This window comes from Pelodiscus sinensis, chromosome 3, assembly GCF_049634645.1.
Source record: "Pelodiscus sinensis isolate JC-2024 chromosome 3, ASM4963464v1, whole genome shotgun sequence".
In the NCBI taxonomy this organism is placed as follows: Eukaryota; Metazoa; Chordata; order Testudines; family Trionychidae; genus Pelodiscus; species Pelodiscus sinensis.
The window spans coordinates 199,486,634-199,509,385 of record NC_134713.1 but is presented as its reverse complement, the minus strand read 5'-3'; the positions used below and the strand labels follow the sequence as shown (position 1 = coordinate 199,509,385).

Below are 22,752 nucleotides of genomic sequence, written 5' to 3'. Positions count from 1 at the left end.
TGTGGCAGGAGCTGGTTTGTGTCACCACCATTAATGTTTCAAACCGCTGGCAAAAGGGGAGATGGTTTTGAAAGCTCCCCCGGCAAGTGCGGAGTGACGTCCCTCGAAGACGCCGCCCTGACCAGGCGACAGGGGCTAGGAGGCTATGCCAGGCAGAGGGGCAGCAGAGAAGCATGTAGAGATGGCTGTGAATGAAAGGGCTCACATTACGTCACCCGCAGAGCGGAGCGTCGGGACCCTCGGGGTGGGGGGAAGAGTGCAGGCTCCGGAGGCGAGACAGCTCTGGGGAAAGGCTGCTGGGATTTCTCCAGCATAACATTGGCTGGATTGGGAAGGAGCCAATGCCCAGAGCTGCCTGAATTCCAAAGAGTGGGGAGGTCCCTTTTGGTGGGAAACATTTCTGGCGCCTTAGCCGAGATGTTCAAACCAGGGGCCTCAAGCGAGGATGCTGAGCAACGGCCGCTGTTGGGTTTGTGTGCATGGCACGAATAACAGCCAGAGGAAAAGTGTCCAACAGCCACTGTCCCCTTCCCACTCTGCCGGTCACAGTCCCTCTCTCCCTCTCCCTGCCACGCCTGCCTTCCCCCGGTGCCCACTCCTCACCCTCGCGCTAGGGGCGGGGGCAGGGAAGCTCCTCTCCCTCATGGGCACACGCCTGTCTCCACAGAGACATGGCACACATGTAACGGAAGAGGGGAGACTGAGCCAGTGTAGCTGAGCAGGCGCAGGTGTGAGTGTATATTACAGGTTAGTAATATCGGCAGGAGAAATACAACATGACCCGGCTGCTAATGCTGTGGCCAAACAACCCCCAGGAAAGCACCCTGTGGTGGAAGGGAGGTGGACAGTGACCGTCAAGAAGAACGGAGGGGTAACATTCGCAGAGAACAGCCTTTGGCAGTTTAATTTCAGTTGGAGCTGGGTTGAACCTAATGTGGACTTTCCATGGACATCCAGGAGATCTGGATCGGGCCCCTTGGAAGATCAGAATTAGTGCTATGTTGGACTTGCTCAGGAGCTCACTGGAAGGGCTCCTGGAAGAGTTCAAGTGGCTTGTCGGCTGAGTTCGTAAAGTGCCCACACCTGGACCGTACGAGTGTGGAGCTGACGGGCCCGGGTCATCAGGAGGAGCCTAAAGCCAACTGGCTCTTAGCTAGGGCTGTAGAGCAGACGTCACTCGCCTTTCCCAGTGCCTCTGGCTTACACAAGTACAGATCACATCTCTCCTGCAAATGCTGTGGTCGGAGCCTTTGTTCTGTGCGCACGGTTGCTTTGTAGGCAAAAGAGATTTTGATGCAGAAGCTCCGGGGTGACCATCCGGGAGCAGGGTCACATCCAGTCCCGTCTCATGGGCGCAGTAGTAGCTATTCCCAGAAAGACTCCTAGAGCGCTAGTCATAGGAGAGGTCTCTACAGCAGAGAGATGGGGCAGGATTTTGGGACTGTCCTTCACAAAACTCCATGGTCACTGTTGTCACAGGAGTTAAAGAAAGAAGGAAAAAGAGAGAGAGCGCGCGAGAGAGCAAGAGAAAGAGCTGCTCATATGCCGCGCTCAACATAAAGTGTTGGCAGATGAGACTGTGTGACGTTCACAAATTAGCAGGACCAATGAAGTTATTGTTGTTGCTCACTGAATGCTACCGCTCTGGATTGTGACACGAGGCTACTAACCGAAAGCAAAGGTCAATTAAAAACCGGGAGGAGGAATTATAAAATGCATAGGGCATGGTTTACAAATGACTCCCTAAAAGCCAACAGACCAAATGCCTTCTCAGTTAAACTGTAAGAAAACATTGCCCGGCACGAATACGCAAGGGGACATTATCTAAACCAGACCAAGTAAACTGGAAGATGCATTTGAAATAACATCCATTTTATTATTTGCCCCCTTCCTAACAAGCTTTCCTGACTGCTTCTGCACCCTGAATGGATGTTTTTAGGGAATGATTCATAAGGTCTCCAAGACCTCTCTGCTTAGTGGTAATAGCTAGATTAGTCCCCGTCATTTTGTATGTATAGAGGGGAATATTCACGTGGATAACTATACTAAGGATGTGCATTACTTTGTGTGTATCGACATTGAACCACTCTGCCACTTGGTTGCCCTGTCACCCAGTTTAGTGAGATGCCTTCGCAACTCTTTAACTTGAATCATTTTCAATTATCTGCACACTTTGCCACCTGACAATTGACCTCTTCTTCCAGATCATCTGTGAATATGGTGAACGGCTCCAGTCCTGATCCAGATCCCTAGGAGGTCCTGCTATTTACCACCAGTGGTCCCACGGACTACCGGGCAGGCTTGCTTTTGATGCATTTACAAAAGGTTGTTGTTACCAGAAAAGACACAAATTCAGATTCTTTTTTGACCTGCATAACGATAACTACCGTCACAGGACCTAACCACATAAACCACCACATCAGAGGCTCATATAACTGCACATCCACCAACGTGATCTATGCCAGCAATGCCAGCCATGCCCCTCTGCCATGTACATTGGCCAAACTGGACAGTCACTACGAGAACGAATGAATGGACACAAAGCAGAAACCTGTTGGGGAACATTTTAACTCGCCCGGGCACTAATTAATGGATCTTGAAGTCACTGTATTGTTTCAGGCCAATTTCACAGGGAGGCCTCAGAGCTCAACTTCATTTACAGGTCTGATTCCTTCCACAGAGGTATGGACAAAGCCATTGGGCGGATGGCTGGCTACATTCCACATCCTAATGACATAAAAAAACAAACAATGGGGACTTGAGAACACTTAGTTCCCTCTCTATCCGCTTTAGCATGGACACTCCAATTGACTATTCTTCTCCCTTTTCCCCCTTCTTTTTCCTTCTCTCCCTCACCTCTGCTCTTTATTAAGGGCACCAACTACATCCCCCTCCCCACCCCCCCAAGGAGATATGCAAATTTGGCGCTACTTTGCATATCTTCTTCCGATTGCTTTTTCGAAAGTGGGTTTTTCAAAAGTGAAAGTACTCTGGATGCTTTTTTTCAGAAAAAAACCCTTTTTCAAAAAACTGTGTAAATCTCCTTTTTTTAAGGAAGAGTGGGTTTTTTGGAAAAAGGGTTTCTTCCTGAAAAAACCGCGTCCAGACTACTTTCACTTTCGAAAAACCTGCTTTCGAAAAAGTGATTGGAAGAAGATATGCAAATTAGCACAGAATTTGGATATCTCCTTTCGAAAAAAACCCGTAGTCTAGACATGCCATTAGAAACAAAACCTTTAATAACTTCATTCATCTGAAAAAGTGGGTTGTGCTCATGAAAGCACATGATCCCATGTACATGTTTTATTAGTCTCTAAGGTGCTGCTAGACTATTTGTTGTTTTTTAAGTTTTTCCAGTTACAGACTAACCCGGGTCCTCCTCTGAAGCTTTTATATTTTACAGTTGCCTTGCCAGGGTTCGTGCTTCCTTCTATTTGACTTCCAAATTTTAGAGGATACTTGTTTGCCTCTGAGTTTTCCTCTGCTGTTTAGCTTTGATGACTTTTTTGATCCTGCTTTATTTTTATTTTATTTTTACAAATGACACGTTGTTCAAGTCTCTGTGATGGTGTTTCGGAATAGTTTCCATGAAGCTTTTAGGCATGCCACTTTTGGGAGGCTTCCTTTTAATTTCTGTTTAACTCACTTCCTCATTTTTGTATCGTTCCCTTTTCGAAGTTAAATGCTCCTGCGGTGGGGTTCTTGGGTATTTTCCACCCTACAAGGATGTTGTATTAAATTACATGATGTCTGCGATTATCAAGCCATTCAGCTACATTCATCTCTTGGACATGATCCTATGCACCACTTAGGACTAAACCAAGAATTGCCTCTCTCCTTGTGGGGAACAGGACAAAACGATCCAGGAAGCAGTTATTTAATGACGGCTGGAAATTGTATCTCTGCGTCCCACCCTGTGGCAACATGGGGATAATTGAAAGCTCCCATTATTATTGGGTTTTCAGGTTTTGTCCCTCTCTCCCTGAGCATTTCACCATCACCATCATCACATTGGGTAGGTGGTCAGTGATTTATTCCTGCTTTGCTCTTATTGTTCAAGCGTGAAATTTCTCTCCGTAGAGAGTCTATGGTACCGTTTGAGTTACTCTAAGATGCTTTGTTTCACATATAATGCCTCTCTCCCACCTGCATGTCCTACTCTGTCAATATATATTTTGTACCCTGGTAATATCATGTCCCACTGATTATCAATTTTTCCACCAAGATGCCTGCAACATCAATAGGCTCATTTAATATGAGGCACTCTCATGTTACCCGTCTTTGTATTTACATGGCTAGCATTTGTATATAAGGACTTAAGTATCCGTGTTTAACCGTCTGCCTTCCTGTGATGTAATTCAGTCGGACTCTTTTTCATTCATCTGTATCTCCTAAGCGTACTGAATCATCTTCTAGCCTCTCCTCTTCACTGGGATATTAAGGATCCCTTTTAATAACTCCTCCCCTAGGGAGCTCTCAGGACAAACTGGTGCCTCTTACCTGCCTATTGGCTTTCCCCTAGCCCTCTGTTTAAAATGCCTCTATTACCTTTCTCATTTTGCACACCAGCAATGTAAAACATAAGAACATAAGAACGGCCGTACTGGGTCAGACCAAAGGTCCATCTAGCCCAGTATCCTGTCTACTGACAGTGGCCAGCACCAGGTGCCCCAGAGAGGGTGGACTGAAGACAACGATCAAGCGATTTGTCTCCTGCCATCCCTCTCCAGCCTCTGACAGACAGAGGCCAAGGACACCATTTTATCCCCTGGCTAATAGCCTTTTATGGACCTAACCTCCAGGAAATTATCTAGCTTCTCTTTAAACTCTATTATAGTCCTAGCCTTCACAGCCTCCTCTGGCAAGGAGTTCCACAGGTTGACTACACACTGTGTGAAGAAGAACTTTCTTTTATTAGTTTTAAACCTGCTCCCCATTAATTTCATTTGGTGTCCTCTAGTCCTTCTATTTAGGGAACTAATAAATAACTTTTCTTTATCTGCCCTCTCCACACCACTCATGATTTTATAGACCTCTATCATATCCCCCTCAGTCTCCTCTTTTCTAAACTGAAAATCCCAGTCGCTTTAACCTCTCCTCATATGGGACCCGTTCCAAACCCCTAATCATTTTAGTTGCCCTTTTCTGAACCCTTTCCAAGGCAAAAATGTCTTTTTTGAGGTGAGGAGACCACATCTGTACACAGTATTCAAGATGTGGGCGTACCGTAGTTTTATACAGGGTCTTATTTTCTATCCCTTTCCTAATAATTCCTAGCATCCTATTTGCCTTTTTGACCGCCGCTGCACACTGTGTGGAAGTTTTCAGAGAACTGTCCACAATAACTCCAAGATCTCTTTCCTGATTTGTCGTAGCCAAATTAGCCCCCATCATACTGTACGTATAGTTGGGGTTATTTTTCCCGATGTGCATTACTTTACACTTATCCACATTAAATTTCATTTGCCATTTTGTTGCCCAATCACTCAGTTTGGTGAGATCTTCTTGGAGTCCCTCACAGTCTGCTTCTGTCTTGACTATCCTAAACAGTTTTGTATCATCTGCAAACTTTACTACCTCACTGCGTACCCCTTTCTCCAGATCATTTATGAATAAGTTGAAAAGGATTGGTCCCAGGACTGACCCTTGGGGTACACCACTAGTTACCCCTTTCCAATCTGAAAATTTACCATTTATTCCTACCCTTTGTTTCCTGTCTTTTAACCAGTTCTCAATCCATGAAAGGACCTTCCCTCTTATCCCATGGCCATGTAATTTACACAAGAGCCTTTGGTGAGGGACCTTGTCAAAGGCTTTCTGGAAATCCAAGTATACTATATCTACTGGATCCCCCTTATCTGCATGTTTGTTAACCCCTTCAAAGAATTCTAACAGATTAGTAGAACAGGATTTCCCCTTACAGAAACCATGTTGACTTTTGTCCAACAAATTATGTTCTTCTACATGCTTCATAATTTTATTCTTTACTATTGTTTCGACTAATTTGCCCGGCACTGAAGTTAGACTTACCGGTCTGTAATTGCCAGGATCGCCTCTAGAGCCCTTTTTATATATTGGTGTCACGTTGGCTACCTTCCAGTCATTAGGTATGGAAGCCGATTTAAAGGATAGGTTACAAACCACAGATATTAGCTCAGCAATTTCCCATTTGAGTTCTTTTAGAACCCTTGGATGAATGCCATCCGGTCCCGGAGATTTGTTAACATTAAGTTTTTCTATTTGTTCCAAAACCTCCTCTAATGACACTTCAATCTGGGACAGTTCCTCAGATTCATCACCCACAAAGGACGGTGCAGATTCAGGAATCTCCCCAGCGTCCTCAGCCGTGAAGACTGAAGTAAAGAAATCATTTAGTTTCTCCGCAATGGCTTTATCGTCCTTGATTGCTCCTTTTATAGCTTGATCATCTAGGGGACCCACAGATTTTTTAGCAGGCTTCCTGCTTCTAATGTACTTAAAAAACATTTTGTTATTTCTTTTTGAGTTTTTGGCTAGCTGTTCCTCAAAATCTTTTTTCGCTTTTCTTATTACATTTTTACACTTGATTTGACAGTGTTTATGTTCTTTTCTATTTATCTCACTAGGATTGGACTTCCACTTCTTAAAAGATATCTTTTTGTCCCTCACTGCTTCTTTTACATGGTGGTTAAGCCACAGTGACTCTTTTTTAGGTCTCTTGCTATGTTTTTTAATTTGGGGTATACATTTAAGTTGGGCCTCTATTATGGTGTCTTTAACAAAGTTTCCATGCAGCTTTCAGGGATTTGGCTCTAGTCACTGTGCCTTTTAATTTCTGTTTAACTAACCTCCTCATTTTTGTGTAATTCCACTTTTTAAAATGAAATGCCAGGGTGCTGGACTGCTGAGGTGTTCTTCCCACCACAGGAATGTTGAATGTTATTATATTATGGTCACTATTCCCAAGCGGTCCTGTAACGGTTATATCCTGGATCTGATCCTGCGCTCCACTCAGGACTAAATCGAGAATTGCCTCTCCCCTTGTGGGTTCCTGCACCAGCTGCTCCAAGAAGCAGTCATTTAAGCAATTGAGAAATGTTATCTCTGCTTCTCTTCCTGAGGAACTTGAAAGTCTGGGAAACTTGAAAGTCAATAGGAAACTACTTTCCTCTCCACAGACATGGGAGAGTTAAGTAATAACGAGGTGGGAGGGCTCAAAAGACTCTGACATTTCAGCAGGACTCTTAAGATGCTTCTACACCTTTCACCTGACCCCTCTCGGTTTCTGCCCTGTCATGACACTGCAAACCGTGCAGGAGAAGCAAAGCTCTCCCTTGCCATTGTTTTCCACACAAAACGTTTCGACCCATCGTGTGCTGAGGACACCGAGTATTGTTATAGACCGCAGAGAGGCTTCTTTGTTGTGACGCGTTTCCACTGCATATGGAGTGCGAGCAGTGCCCCGGGAGAGACACCGGAAAGAGGTTGTAGCGAGTGAGTGCTCTGAGTACCTAGGGTCAGATAGTTACTAAGGCTGGAGCGGGACGGGTGGGAAGAGCATGTCACACTGAACAAGAAGATCTCTTATCCACTGATGCGCGTGCAAAGTGCCGTGTATAACCATGGGAGGAGATGGAGGCACTGGGATGGGGAGAAAGGGTGCACTGAGGCTGTCCCACAATGTAGGGAGCCATTTGGGTGGGACACACATCCCCCTTCTGTTCAAGTGGAGGGTGGGGAAGAGAGAGAGGCAACAGCTCCCCTATGCCCTGGCAGTCCAGCGTGGCATGGTGGGCAGCAGGATACAGGCCCTCGTTGTGCCTGCCAAGGGGGAAGCGGCCTGTTGTACACTCAGCCAGATGTTCTATGGCTGCTCTCATTGCTGAAAGGCCACGGGTGGGTTTTTACCAGGTTGTGGGTCCGGGGCGGCTTTCGTGACCGAGTTCTGTAGCGTTATCAGCCGGTTCTTCATGACACGCACTCCCTCTGCAAACCGCGTTTCCTGCCCCTTTAAGAACTGCTGCATTTGGCGGATGGCGGCCAGGAGTTGCTGTTTGTTGAGACAGCTCTGTGAAAGAGAGAGAGAGGGATGTGTCAGCGCTGAGCAAGTACTTCGCCTGCACGCCCGCCCGCGCGCTAGGTCCTTTTAGCTGAGGGACAGCTCAGGAAGCAGAGCTAGAAAGTCGCTCGCTCAGCGGCCGCTTCCCCTGCTCACACGCTATGTGTCACCCCGGTTTATTTAAAAACAAGGAGAATCGGGTGAAGTTCAGTCCCTCAGAAAGACCAAGTCAGTGGATCTGCACCAGCAAGTGCCAGGCACTTAGGCATGGGACCCTCGGGCACCAGACCACCAGTCCGCCCTTTGCTGGAGCCCTTCCTAAGCAAAGACAACTGCCAGGTGGATCAAATCCAACTGATAGAACGAGATAGCAGAAAAGCCAGACCCTGGCTGGGACAGTTCAGGGAAGCAAGCCAGACCTGTGAGAGGCTGTGTCATCTCCTGCCATGCACCCCTGGAGGCCTCACAATGCTTGGCTGCTGTATCTCCCAGCATGGGCTCTTGCAGGTCACACCCAGGGAGTTTGGGACAGCCACAGCCCTGGTCCAGCACCTCTGACCCCAGCTGCCTGCATACACCCCCACAAGCCTGCTCTGGCTTTCACCAGCCTGGGTTACAACAAGCCAGGTGACCCCAACACACTCCCCGTCCCAAATGTTCCCCAAACCATGTGTTCTGCAATGTCCAGTCCTCACCTGGGCAGCTCAAAAAATTGGTAAGCTTTGTGTGTTCCTCTAAGGACACAAAAGCACGTCACAGCTTGCTAACCGAAGGGGGGTAAAGACACCCTTCAATTTAAAGGCAGCACTGAGTTGGTTTATAGTACAAAAATACAGCCGCTCCCCGAGTTACGACCACCTCCACTTACGACCACCTGCACTTACTACCAAAGTGGTCGTAAATGCAGATCCGAGTTACAAACGGCAATCTGCGCTTACGAACAGCGCGGTCGCCATGTAACTCTATGGGACCTGAGTTACGAACACTTCGAGTTACGGACCAAGTGTTGGTCCGTAACTTGTTCGTAAGTCGGGGAGCGGCTGTACCACAAATGTGCTAACCATAGGACAGAGGTTAAGGGATTCCACATAAAAAGAATAAAATTGGATACGCGTTGCAGGCAAAGCAGCATGAAACCAGGCATCTAACATCAACAAAACCAGCAAGGTGCAGATGTGCTTCATGATGGTTTCTCAACTACATTCAGTTTCCAGAGACTTCAAACCACTCCCCCACGGCCCCAGGGTCGAAGAACTCATCTTTCTCAGCTCGCAAGAGCTCTGTTCCCTAGTGGCTGTCTAGTGGTGGGTGCCAAAGAGGGCTTCTGTCTCTGCTTAGATCTTCTAAAGTTCAGGGACTTTGTTCCAAGAGGCAAGGTGACTTTGTGCTTTTCTTTCCTTCCTCCCACCCCTTGGTCTGGAAACAGCTTCCGTGGTCTTGATTCCATCATGGTTCATTTACGTAGAAGACAGGTAAGTAGTTTTCCCCCCCTCCTGTCTGGGAAGGAACCTGGTTCCTCCTGGTTTGGCCACAGACTTTAAAAAGACCACATCATTAAGTACCCATATTTCCTCAGAATGCTCGTGCACCTTTCACAATGATATTCATCGCCGGGGTGTCATCAGCTTTCAGAAGACCCCGCCCCATAGACTTCTAATACTGTAATCTTGCATACAATCAGACGACTCAGTTGCTTATCCCATGCAGTTCAGACTCTCCCCCGTCTTTATACCCAGTGAACCTTAAAGTGGATTCTTCTGAGTGTGACCCCGCAAAGTGAAGTCTATTCAGGCTGTGAGGAAGGGGACATGAAGGCTGGTAGTGAAGGAAACTCTTTCATCCTCCCCTCCTGTTTGCTCAAATACAAGGTGCTCTGTTTCCTGCCATCCCCTTCCCCTGCTGCCTGGATGGCCCTATTGATTTACTGCTTACCCAGGAAATTCGTTGTCTGGGCTTGAAGATCGTCTGGTCAGGGTACCAAATGCGCATTTCTGTGTGGAGGCAGACCTGCTTCCCAACTCCCCAGGGATGCCTGGTTTAAACACACGTTAGCCACAATTCTACCCTATACCCGCCACTCTCCATGCCTACCGTGTAGCTAGATTGTGCAGGGATAAGAGATGAGCGGGGAGCTCTTAGTTTGAAAATGGCCATTTCAAGGCATATTTGTAGACAATTATCACAGTCGTATGCAGGTGAATGGTGAGGAGGTGGGCAGGGGGAGGGGCTAGTCACCCTGGATGAGCTTGCTCCAGTCACATGGGTCGTTTTCTGGTTACCGTATAAAAGGGGAGGGTGAACGAGCTAGAGTTGGAATACAGACCTCCCCCAATACACACAAAGTTCAAGTGGTGTATTTGGTTCTCACCAGTTGCATTTGCTGAGGCCAAATCAAACAGGTAGAGACTAGGTCAGCTTCTGCCCACACAGCGGCCCCGCCCATGCTGCTCGGCAGAGACTGCTCATCCGGCCAGATTCTACGGTGGTTTGAGAAGATGGGCCGTGTCCCCTGAATCCATTTCAGCCTGCCCTCTTATGTCAGCTCTTCAGCCCAGGCAAACAGGCTCCCGAAAGTGCACATGGCCTGCTGCGCCACCTGGCCTTCTGGGCACCTGGAACTCAGCCGGTGAGAGTGTTTTTCCAAGGACAAAGAGCAGCCCTACCTTTCCTGCGTGAGGGCCTTGTCTGAGTCCTGTGCAGCCTTGTGGTAGCCGTCTTGGTCCCAGGGCACGAGAGACAGACCAGAGGGTGAGGTAATATCTTTTATGAGACCAACTTCTGCGGAAAGCTGCTGGCTTCCACAGAACTCTCTTTCAGGTCTGGGCAATGTATTTCGTGATGACAACTGCGTATGAGGCAAGGCAGGCTGTTTAGCTGAGGAGACAACACATATTTCAAGGGACCATTCAAGGCGAAGAGGCCCGTGTGCACCTCTCCAGTCATGGTGGGGGGCCCTGGAGGTTCTAGATTGTTGCTCCAGGGTACAGACCACAAGAATATCAGCCACCTGGGTCTAGCGCTTAGTACCCTCTGTCAACAAATGGCAATAGGCCAAATTCCGACGGGTGCTGAGGCACTGGAGTCAGCGGGAGCGCTCAGCGTCTGGTTCCTGGGAGTGCAAAGGGCCAACAACAAAGCAGGATGTTGGGTAGCAGGGGCACTAGCAATCCCCTTACGCACACAGGACGGCTTCCATCACCTAACGTCTGCAGAGAAGGCGAAAACCACTCCAGTGCCAATCAACAGCTGCTGGATGGGAGGGGACAGGGCCCTCCAAATACGGGAATTACCTTGTCTCTTCCCCCGCTCTGACTCGCAGCAACGGCAACCAGAATACTGAGGCACAGCAATGCTCGCTGAGTACTGTCGTTACCCTGGGAACGCGGCCGCAGGTACTCATCACAGGCAACGGCTACAGGGTCACCCCGCCCCACTCTTCCCGAGCACTTTTCATCCGCAGATCCCAGACCCACCCGTGCCATTCCACGGAGATGCTCTGCACGGGCGCGACCCATAAATCAACCTGGTGACTGAAAACGAGCATTCCAAGGGGAAATTTCCTGTCTCAGAGAACTCGTTTCCAGCACATACAGCACGTCAAGGTTGTAAAAAGACATGGCCCGCCCCAAAAGAAGCCATTCTGTGTTTTACTGGTTGTTGCGCAATCCCTTGTGATGCTGTTTCACTCTGCAAGGCCCAACCCCCTTCTGCTAGCCTCTGATTTGCTAAACCATCTCTCCTGGTGGGGTTATTACCGTGGGAAAAAAATCTCAAAATGAGCGTTTAAGGAGACAGACTGAGATCCCGTATTACTGATCAGGAATCTCGGTGGCAGGCGAGTTATTTCCACATGTGCACAAAGCTGAACACAAAGTCTCCCCGCTGTAGCTGGACGTCATGCACATTTTTCTGCCTTTTCCAGTATTTTGGTCCTTGTTGGTTAGCACTGCCCTCGGATCACAAGGGGTAAGCACTGAAATCAACCCTCCCAGTACATTGCATTCCCTGTTCTTGGTAAAATCTGCGTGAACTGCAAGAAATGAGTTTTACTAGGATTCGCCTGGATTAAATGTATTCCTGCTGAGCCCAGCATGGGGGCTCAGGGTTATATCTGGCTACGGATTCGGGCTGAATGTGGCTTCCAGACAAGCCTTCCAATGGTTTTGATGGGACAGTCTTTGTAAGATCTGTCCAGTGCAGATCAAACTTTCTGCAGATCTGGCTTTTCATGTGACCAGACTCTGGAGCCCTTCATCCTAATAAATACATTCTTACTTCAAGAACGGCTTCCTGTGAACTACTTGTGAGAGAATAACTCAGCGCTGAGTGTGACAGGCAGGGCTGCGATTACTTTGGAAATGCTGGGAGGGATTCCATCGCTCATGTGAAGTCCTTTTGGAACCAGCGCTGTATTCCACTTCGGTTTTGCAAAATAAGAGGAAACCAGATGTCCTGTGCTTTCGGAGAGTGCCAGGAACACTTGCAAGATTTATGCCTGAAAGCGAATAGTTCTGGTTCAAAGCCGGAGGGACTGATTCACCCGGGAGGTGTGAGTCCTCGTGACAGCACGCAGCAGAATGCACTTGCAACCAAAAAGCAAGCTGGAACCAAGGAGGCAATTCTGCAGCTCTGCCTCTCACCAAAACTTAGTCCCCAGCATAAATAAACACCTTCCGTTCCACTGGGAAATGGCCCTTGTCAATGGCCCCGCACTGTGGGGCAGATTCCTGGGGGAAGCTGCTGCAGTCAGCAAGGGGATTTTGTTCTCCGCGTTCATTTTACTAATTAGAGGCAGTTCTTGGGGTGGGGTTCCGTGCTGGGAGCCAGGCACTGGGGTTTCTCTGAGCTCCCTGGAAAAGGGCCTGGCCTGCATGCCATTTGTGACCAGCTCTGTTCAGGGACTGGTAGGCGAAATTACACCAAGAACTTCCCCCGACTCCGTGTCGATGATTTCTCCTGCCACAGGAAACCTGGCTGCCAGTCCCCAGCACCTACGGCTGGGCCAAAGGGTGACTTGTACAGCAGGATCTGTCTCATGTCACCCTGTCTGCAGGGCCCGCAGAGCAAAAAGGCCACTGGCCCAAGCTTGGGAAGGGCAGGAACTGGCCGAGGCCTCTGGTGGAGTCCCAGTGAGGCCAGCAGATGGCTGGAAAGGGCAGCATGGCTGGGCTCCTGTGGGCCAGGACTGCGGCAGAGAGCCGGCCACAGCTGGAAAGAATGGGAAAGACACGTTCCCCAGTGGAGTCAGAGCGAGGAGTGAGTGGCACGAGCCCGCCTGAGTGGGGAATCGTGCCATGGGAAGGAATCAGGCAGGCGGGTGGTGTAGTCTGGCCAGACACGGGCAAACGGAGGAGCCAAGGCCAGGCTGAAGTCCAGGGGCTAAGCAGTGCCCCGGAGAGGGCTGGCGGGAAGAGTCTTGGGCACAGAGCTCGGAGACTCAGACGAGGGATGTAAAATCCTGTTTAATTAGCTAACCAGTTACACACATTGTTTAACCGATTAACGGCGGGGGGCTGCTGCAGTGTCCAGTTAAACCTTCCTCTGTCTAACTCCCAGCAGGCGCCCTCTTCCCTTCCGTTTCGGCGTCGCCGGGCCCGGCGCCCAGCAGAGGGTGGCTGAGAATTCCCCGTCAGCCCGGCGCTCGCCGTGCAACACGCTCTCATGTAGCTGCCAGTACTTGCAGCCAGGGCCCCAGACTTCTCCGGACGGCTGCTCTGTTTGCCGGGGTCTCTCGTACGGTCAGCCTGGCTGGGTGACTCGTTCTGCCGCCGACGCACGGCCACTCCGTGGGCAACAGCCCGACTTCATTTCAGTTGGAACAGGGAAAACCAGGGAATGGTCCTGAAACCTCGGAGCAACCTTTCAGCACGATCCCCTGACTGCAGGGGAATTTTATCATCAGCGTGCGGGCAGCAACTGCAGCTCATCCCTGCCAAGGGCCCGTTCGTTAGTCGCTGACGAGCACAAGGAACAGTGGTGGGCGCCATTCCAACATGCCATTGAATCCGGCCTGGAAAGTTTGTTTCATTCATTCAAGAGGCTTCTTCGTCACAGAGAGCGAGGTTCTCCGGACAAGACGCCGGTGCAGCGATCAAGGAAGTGTGGGGAACGGGGCGGCCTCTCAGGGGCGGGGGGTGGAACCTGGATTCCTGCTTCCGCTCCGGTTACACTCTGGTGCCCTGTTGCAATGCAAGGACCAGAAGAGCTTCTGTGGCCAAAGGCCCCCTCCCCACCCAAGCAGGGTGGGGGCGCGCACACCCCGATGGGTCAGCTAGCTGGGGCTCGTTGGCTGGCCCCATCCCTGCCCTCATGCGCCCCAATGGCTGGAGCCCAGGCAGAGCCCAGCTCTCGGAGACCTGTGCCTAGCAAGTGCCATGATAAAACCCGGCTTCGTTCTTGTGCCTTGGGAGAGAGGGGGTGACTGGAGCCGACGTGCGAGGTCGTTAAATAAGCAAAGGGACCCTGTGCACGTCTGGAGGGGGTGGTACAAGGCACCGATGTTCACGTGCAGCTGGGCATCTTCTCCCTCGGCCCACAACGGGCAAGTTACGGCATGGCCACGTTCAACAGCAGGACCAAAGGTGCGAGTGACGGACAGACGGGAGTCACAGCCAGGATCCTGGGCTCCCCATCCAGTGCTCCGACCACTAGTCTCTCCTTCCTCCCCGAGCCAGGTCACTCCCCCTCTTCAATCGCTGTACAGCTTTGCGAGGGTATTTCAGCGAGCCAGCACGTCGCACTCAATCCTGTTACACACTGGCAGCAGCACAGTCAGAGGGACGGCGCATCAACGACTGAACACAACCGACCTGCTGTGGGGGACATCTGGCCACGCCCACAAGCCTCACTCTGGGGACATCTGGCCACGCCCACAAGCCTCACTCTGGGGGACATCTGGCCACGCCCACAAACCTCACTCTGGGGGGACATCTGGCCACGCCCACAAGCCTCACTCTGGGGGACATCTGGCCACGCCCACAAACCTCACTCTGGGGGGACATCTGGCCACGCCCTCAAGCCTCACTCTGGGGGACATCTGGCCACGCCCACAAGCCTTTTCCTCGCCCCCTTGTGACGTGGCTCCAGTTACTCTGACTTTCCAAGCAGCCATTGTTGGTGTCCAAAAAGCTGCTAATACGGTTGCAATTAATAAGGGACCTTCCCTTGTCTCCAGCTCTGCTCCCCCTTTCCTTCCTGCGACCCCCTCCCAACTGATGCCCCTGCGCGTCGGCTGCTCTGGGGCAGTGCTGTTTGCCCAGAGCCACAGCAGGGAGGGAAGTGGCCCTGGCTCCTTCCTTCCCCCGATGGCGTGTTGCCTTTCAGCCTAGATTACGGATTTCTGCCGGGCGCTGTGTGTGGGACAGGGCACAGGGGTTTGCTACTGGCCCTTACTAGCAGGGAATTTCTATGTGCCAATGCTCCACGCACGCCTCCACTCCTTGCCCATCTGCTCTTGGGGGAGGGTTGAGCACGGGGCATACAGTCCCTCCTGACCCTGAGGGTCAAGACCCAAGGTCTGGGGAGGCCATGCAGGGGAAGGGGCGGGGGAACCGATCTCCTGTCACGCTGCCGAGCTGACTGACGCGAGTCCAGCCCTTCAGTCGTTTGAAAGCTCACCCGTGTGGCCTCGGAGCCGGACAAGCGGCACCAGCCAGACGGGTGTGGTCCCCCCACCTCTCTGTGAGAAGGGAAGAACCAACGTTCAGGTGCATAACACAGAGGGCTGCATGCCCGAGACGAGGTGCCCAGCTAGATCCAAGGGGGCCCGGCAGGGCTAAGAACCGAACATTTCACCCTCCGCACGGTGACCGAAAGCAGGGCTGATGTTTGGGGGGACGGGCGTTCGCTCCTGGGTTTTGGCCAGCTCTACTCACAGATAACAGCGCACAGACCATGCCTGAAGGACTTTCCCATGCATCTACCCCACCAATACTTCCTAGAGGCTCCCAGGGACCACAAGCAAAAGCTGCTAGGACATGGGGCTGGCTGCCAGCGTGCAGCCCGGAGCCATTGGACAGGGGGGTTCCAGGAATGTGGACAATGCTGCACACCCTGGTGGGAAAGTTCACACTGGCTGGCGTGCAAACACAGCCGCCTGCCTCCAGGCGCTCACCGGGCTCCCTGACAAACACAGGCAGCTGGGCCCCGTGGACACCGCCTGGGGGCCAGTCAGCAAGAAGTTTGCAGAGACTCCACGGCCAGACGGAGCCACAGCGATCGCCCCGTCCCGCCTCCTGCCTCGCACAGGGCAGGGAGTTTCACACCAGAGCCCTGCCTGGAGTCCCTGCCTTCTGGCTGAGCGACAGTAAATCCCTCCGAAGGAGCCTGCCCGGATTTAGATTCCAAGCCTCAGAGACGCCATCGAACCCCAAACCAGGGCGACTGGTGCCTGCAAGGGGAAGGGGCGCGGGAAGGCCACTCAGAGGAACAGGGAGGGGACACGAGGAAGCACCCCGTTTGGCAATTCATTGTTTGGCAGGGGCACCGGGGGGCGCTGCACCTCCCGAGCGCGACCACCAACCACCTCTGGGCCCAACGACTTTGTTCCGAGACTCAATTCCGGCCCCTTTTCTAGCCTCCTGCTCCTGGGGTGCTCCTGGAGCCAAGAGCCTCTCTGTTGCCAGGGGGCTCTGGGCAGGGGGCAAAAGTCCCCTGTGAATAGGGGAGGGCAGGGAAAGGAGGGGAGGTGGGGGAGTGACTCAGGCACTGGCCCCCCAGCTCGGCAGCTGGCACCCTGTGTGCTGACACCTACCCACAGTTCTCCCCCTTGCTGTCCCAGGGTTGGGGGTTTCTTCCCTACTTCCCACCCCGACTACGTGCACCACTGCAGCCGCTCCAGCCCCCCTTCAGGTCCAGCTCTTGCCTCTGCTCCCCACCCATGCAGGCAGGGGCATTGGGGGGGACGACCATGCATGCCCCCCCATCCTCCAGTATTTCCATAGCAGGGGCACCTGCCCCCCACCGCAGTTGGTGCAGCCTGGGCGTGTTCACGTCTCCCCGACACGCCTCGTCACGGATGCGCTCGGGCCGCCCGCGTGGCTGTAATTCTGCCCCGGCCCTGGCTCCGGTTTGTATTTGTCAGGCAGGCGACAGGGGCGTGTCTGAGGGGAGCTGGCTGCGCCCATGCGGCACCAGACCCTTCCTCCAGCCACGAAGCTGCACAGGACCAAGGGCCTTTGAACCTCCTGCCACGCCCTAGGTCTTTGGGCACAGGGCCTCTCAGTGGGTCCAGGCTAGGGATGTAAGCCACTAACGAATAGCAAAGCTTGTCGGATAGTGACACACTAGTCAACTAGTCTTTCTGACAGGGGCAGCACGGGGGGGAAGAGGGGTGCTGGGGGGAGCTGGCTTAAAAGTCAGTTCCCCCCAGCTCCAGCTCCCTGGGAGGGGGCAGGAGCGCAGCAGCGGTGTTCCACCTTTGAAATGTACGCGAGTGCCTGCTGGGGCTCTTATACACTCCAAAGCGGCAGCGCCGCATGGAGCCTGGGTCAGTGGAGGACTGGGGGCTGCTCTGAGTGCCCCGGGCTCCATGTAATTGGAGCAATTTGAACTAATGACTCCCCAGAGTTTCCTGGGGCTCTAAGTCGAGGTAGCGTGTCACAATAACAGAGCCTGCCTCGGACTCATTCTGAGCTCCCCCGTATGGGGGATGTGCTATTTCGCAACTTAAAGCTGTCCAGCACATTATCAATAAACTACAGCCTATACTGGAACAGGATACTAAACTCCGAGAGGCTCTGGGGGACAGACCCATAGTCTCCTATAGACAACCACCTAACCTCAAGATGATTCTTACCAACAACCACAGGACATACCACACTAATACCAACCCTGGTACGTTCCCTTGCAACAAACCCCGTTGCCAGCTTTGTCCACATATTCACTCTGCTGATACCATTATCGGACCCAACCAAGTGAGTTATAAGATCAAGAACACATATTCTTGCGCATCCAGAAATATAATTTATGCCACCATGTGCCGAAAGTGTCCATCTGCTATGTACATTGGACAAACGTCTCAGACACTTCGCCAAAGGATCAATGCCCACAAAACAGATATTAGACAGGATCACAAAGAAAAACAGTTTCTTGCCATTCCAACCAGAAAGGACATTGTCTCAATGACTTAATTACCTGCATCCTGCTTCAAAGACCTTTTAAGACTTCACTTGAAAGAGAATCCTCTGAACTATCATTCATGCTTAAATTCGACACTTTACACTCAAATTTGAATAGAGATGCTAATTATCTTACCCATTACAAAGATAGCTTCCCCAATTATCACCTCTAATATCATTAGCTCACAGACATTTACCTCCCTCCTTCCATCCCCCTTCTGTTCTGAAATTTGATTTGTTCTTTTCATATGTGTTCATTTTTTTTAAATTGTATCCTTTGGTATATATGGTTGTGACTATTTTCTTCCACTATTTGATCTGAGGAAGTGGGTCTGGCCCATGAAAGCTCATCATCTAACAAACCATTTTGTTAGTCTTTAAAGTGCTACACAGTCCTGTTTTTTATTTCAAATTTAGTTATTTCAAAATTTCCTAGTGTAGACGTGCCCTTAGGGATGAACCAAAATACATGTATAGAGTCATGAGCTTTCATGGGCATAACCCACTTCCTCAGATGAACTGGAGATGTCTGAGAAGTGCGTTTTGCCCACAAAAGCTCATGATTCTATATATTTTGGTTAGTCTCTAAGGCTACGTCTAGACAGCGGGACTATTTCGGGAGACTGGAAGTACCCTGAAATAGTTATTCCACATCTTTAAACATTCCTGTTATTTGGCAATGGATTTTGAAATAACGGGCGCGCTGTTCTTGCATCCCTGTAACTCTCATTCCACAAGGGCTAAGGGACTTGTCAGAATAGCGCTCTATTTCAAAATGTGCTGCTGTGTAGACAGCACCAACTTTCAAAATAAGCTATTTTAAATCAGATCGAAATAAGATATGCAATGTGCATAGCTCAAATTGCGTCTCTTATTTCGACCTATGGGAGCAGTGTAGATGCACCCTAAGGTGCACGGGACTGCTCCTTGTTCCTGGCATGTTGCTTACTTTTAAAATAAGTTCTTTGTTAAAAGGCTATTTTAAACGTGAATAGCCAGAAATACTGCAGCTAGCTTACGCTACCCCTAATAAACATCATAAACCATAGAATGCTCTCCGAAAACTGGTTCTAGTCTTGGTCCCTAACCGGTCAGCACAGTTTGTCAAAGCGATGAAGCACGTGCATTATATTCAGTATGGAACTGAAAGACCTAAGTATTAACGATGCCATTGTAAGGTGAGAAAAGCTTTGCGCATCCCCCTTGTGAGTCTCCTGATCACTATAAACTGCATGACAGTCACTGGATTGTCATAGGACGGCAGAGTTCAAATACTTAGGTTACATCAGTGCAAGGATCCAAACCCCGGCTGTGTTTTGCTGTGAGGCAGGTTATAGAGGAAGGAAAAGCTGAAAAGATGATCATTTTGCCCAGGAAAGAAGTCCAAACTGTGCAATAGCTTAGACCAGGGGTTCTCAGCCTTTTTTGGTCTCCGTTCCCCCTTGGCTTTTAGTAAACCTTCCCATACCCCCTATTCAATAGGAAAGGAAATAAATTCTAGACTAGAATCCACAACTTTTGTCACTCACACGACTACTTTGGGAATATTTCAATTAGGATAATCTAGTTATTTACCAAATATTCCCTATACCCCCTTGACAAGCTTCTCATACCCCCTGGGGGTACGTGTACCCCAGGTTGGGAACCCCTGGCTTAGACTGTGGCTACATCTGGACTGCAAGTCTCTTTCAAAAGAGGCTTTTTTGAAAGATACTTTCGAAAAAGCGTCTTTCGAAAAAGAGCGTCTAGACGACAATCAGTACTTTTGAAAAAGCAAGCTGCTTTTTCGAAAGAGAGCACCCAGGCAGTCCAGATGCTCTTTCGAAAAAGCACAGTTTGCATTATAGCACCTTTTTTCGAAAGAGCACTTTTGAAAAAAGGCGTTCTTCCTCGTGAAATGAGGAGTACCGCCATCGAAAGAAAAGCCGGGTTCTTTCGATTTAATTTTGAAAGAACGCGGCCGTCGTCTAGACACAGGTGACGTTTTTTCGGAAAAAGGCGACTTTTTTTGAAAAAACCCTGCAGCGTAGACACAGCCTGTGTGTGACCAGAAGGGCTTGAGAAGGATGCAGGGCGACATGATGAAGCCCCCAGCACCTGTATGGCCACGAATATGGATTGGAGGGTGACCTTGCCTTTGGAAGGGAAAGATGTCAGCGCCAGGGGACAGGTAGAGTCACGGCCCAGGAAGTTTCCTCGCAGGACGGGTCCAAAGGAATCCCGGGAGCCCACGAGGCGGCCAGGCTGGCGAGCCCCCCAAAGCCGGCTCGGGGCGCCCTGCGCTGGGCCACGGGGCAATTTTCTGCGAGCGCGCAAGTGTCATTGGCGAGCTCGGGGGAGACAGCTGGTGAGCGCTCGCCGGCTCCGGGCACGGGGCGTCCAGGAACTGCCTGTAACCCCCCCCCCCATTGTTTCCTCTTTCCCACGTGGGCGAGGCCGGGCAGAGCCTCGGGGGGCTCTGGGGGCAAGAGGCAGGCGCCGGCCGCGCTCTGCGCTGGAGATGGAGCCGGCGGCTCACCTGGGAGGCTGGCGATCCCTGGCCGGGCGCGGAGGGTGGACGGAGCCGGAGCCGGAGCCTTACCTGGGAGGCTGGCGATCCCTGGCCGGGCGCGGAGGGTGGACGGAGCCGGAGCCGGAGCCTTACCTGGGAGGCTGGCGATCCCTGGCCGGGCGCGGAGGGTGGACGGAGCCGGAGCCGGAGCCGGAGCCTTACCTGGGAGGCTGGCGATCCCTGGCCGGGCGCGGAGGGTTGACGGAGCCGGAGCCGGAGCCGGAGCCTTACCTGGGAGGCTGGCGATCCCTGGCCGGGCGCGGAGGGTGGACGGAGCCGGAGCCGGAGCCGGAGCCGGAGCCTTACCTGGGAGGCTGGCGATCCCTGGCCGGGCGCGGAGGGGTGGCCGGAGCCGGAGCCGGAGCCTTACCTGGGAGGCTGGCGATCCCTGGCCGGGCGCGGAGGGTGGACGGAGCCGGAGCCGGAGCCTTACCTGGGAGGCTGGCGATCCCTGGCCGGGCGCGGAGGGTGGCCGGAGCCGGGGCCGGAGCCGGAGCCTTACCTGGGAGGCTGGCGATCCCTGGCCCGCCGCGCAGCACAGGGCCAGCAGGAGGCTGCACTGGAAGCCGGACACCATGGTGCGGGTCGGACGGGCAGGTCCCCGCGGGCTGCGAACGCGCTTCCCGCCCGGAGCCTGCGGGAGAGTCCCCGGGAATGTCTGGAATGCAGCGGAGGGGCAGCCGGCTCCCGCTCGCCCGCACCGCCCGGGCTGCTCCTCAGGTCCTCGCCTGCCGGCTGGCTCCGCGGTCTGCCCGGCTGCTGCCTGCCGGAGCTGGCAGCCCCACGCCTTGCCGCGGGGGGCTGCCCGCGGGGGGCTGGCTGCTCCCTCCCACTCCAGGGAGCGGCGGCCGGCCGGCCCCTAGCAGTCTGGGGGAGAACCGCCGGGCAAGTGGAGCTCTCCTTGGACCCCCTGGGCAGCGGCCAGAGGGGGGGAGACTCCTCCCGTTTGCCTGCTAGGGGCGGTGGGGCTGTGCTGCCCCGGCAGGTCTCCCCTGGGGTCGACTTCCAGTGGCCTTGCGTCCTGCTGCTGCCGAGCCACCGCGTGGGCTGGCGGCCCCCGGAGAGAGGAGAATCCGGGTGGAGAGTGTCCTGCCCTCGCCCGGCCTCCGAGGGCTCGAGGTGCACGTCACCACCCCTCTGCCTCCAGCGCCCACTGACGCCTGCGGGCCCCGGGCGGGACAGGGCCGTGGGCCAGAGAGAGCCAGGACGCCAGGGTGTGCTCAGCCCGAGAGATCCTTCCCAGTTGGGCCGGGTCTCGTAATGCAAACCCAGCAGCTGAAGCCCAGAACCCTCTTGCAAGGGTCCCCTCGCCGTCCGACCTGCGCCCAACAGCCCAGCCCCGGCGCGGGACACGGTGACCCCCGCGCCCCACTCGCCGCTGGCACGCGGCCTCTTGGCCTGCGCCGTCCTCAGACGCTCTGCTCCAGCCCCCTCCGTGGGGAACTTCTACCCTCCGCCCACCTTCACGCTGCCCAGGCCCACGCGTTGCCCTGGGCGTGGGGGGCACGGCTGGCTGAGTAATAGCAGTGCCACCTTCGCCCCTTCCCTTGGTGCAGCGCTTCCCAACCTCTGCCAGATGGGGACCCATTTTGACAATTCAGGCAGACAGTGACCCAAGGCAATTCAAAAATGGGGGGAGGGGGCCACCTGGGGAGACACTTGGCGACCCTTTTGAAATGTAATTGCGACCTATATTTGGGTCCCAACCCATAGGTTAGGAAACCCTGCCTTAGTGGCTTCCAGCCCCCTCCTTTCCCACCCAGACTCCCCTCCCATCCCCGGCCCCGGAGGGATGTGGGGGGCGGACGTTAAGCAAAGGGAAGCAGAGCTGCGTTAGGTGTGATGTCGCCTCCCTTGGAGCATGGGGGAAATCCCACCTCTGAGACTACACGGGACAAAGCAATGACAAATACCGAGAGAAATGGCAGCACCAGAAACGCGGGCACAGTCGGACTGGCCACGAGAGTTTTCTTGGTCCCTGAGTTTTGTGCAGAGCAAAAATTTCCCCCCAACCTCAGCTGAGGAAAAACCTTCAAAGGGATTTG

The 22,752-nt window shown here is 52.6% G+C and overlaps 1 protein-coding gene across 1 annotated transcript in view; it reads right to left on the bottom strand.

Moving 5' to 3' along the window:
- Positions 1–22,314, bottom strand: part of FBLN7 (fibulin 7) — a 42,927-nt gene extending 20,613 nt beyond the window's left edge. The window contains exons 1-2 of the mRNA XM_075925892.1: positions 21,210–22,314; positions 7,888–8,047 (exon numbers count right to left, since the gene is read on the bottom strand). Of these exons, the coding sequence (XP_075782007.1) occupies positions 7,888–8,047; positions 21,210–21,284 (235 nt within the window). The 5' untranslated portion in view covers positions 21,285–22,314. The remainder of the gene's footprint in view (positions 1–7,887; positions 8,048–21,209) is intronic.
- Positions 22,315–22,752: the final 438 nt, after the last annotated feature.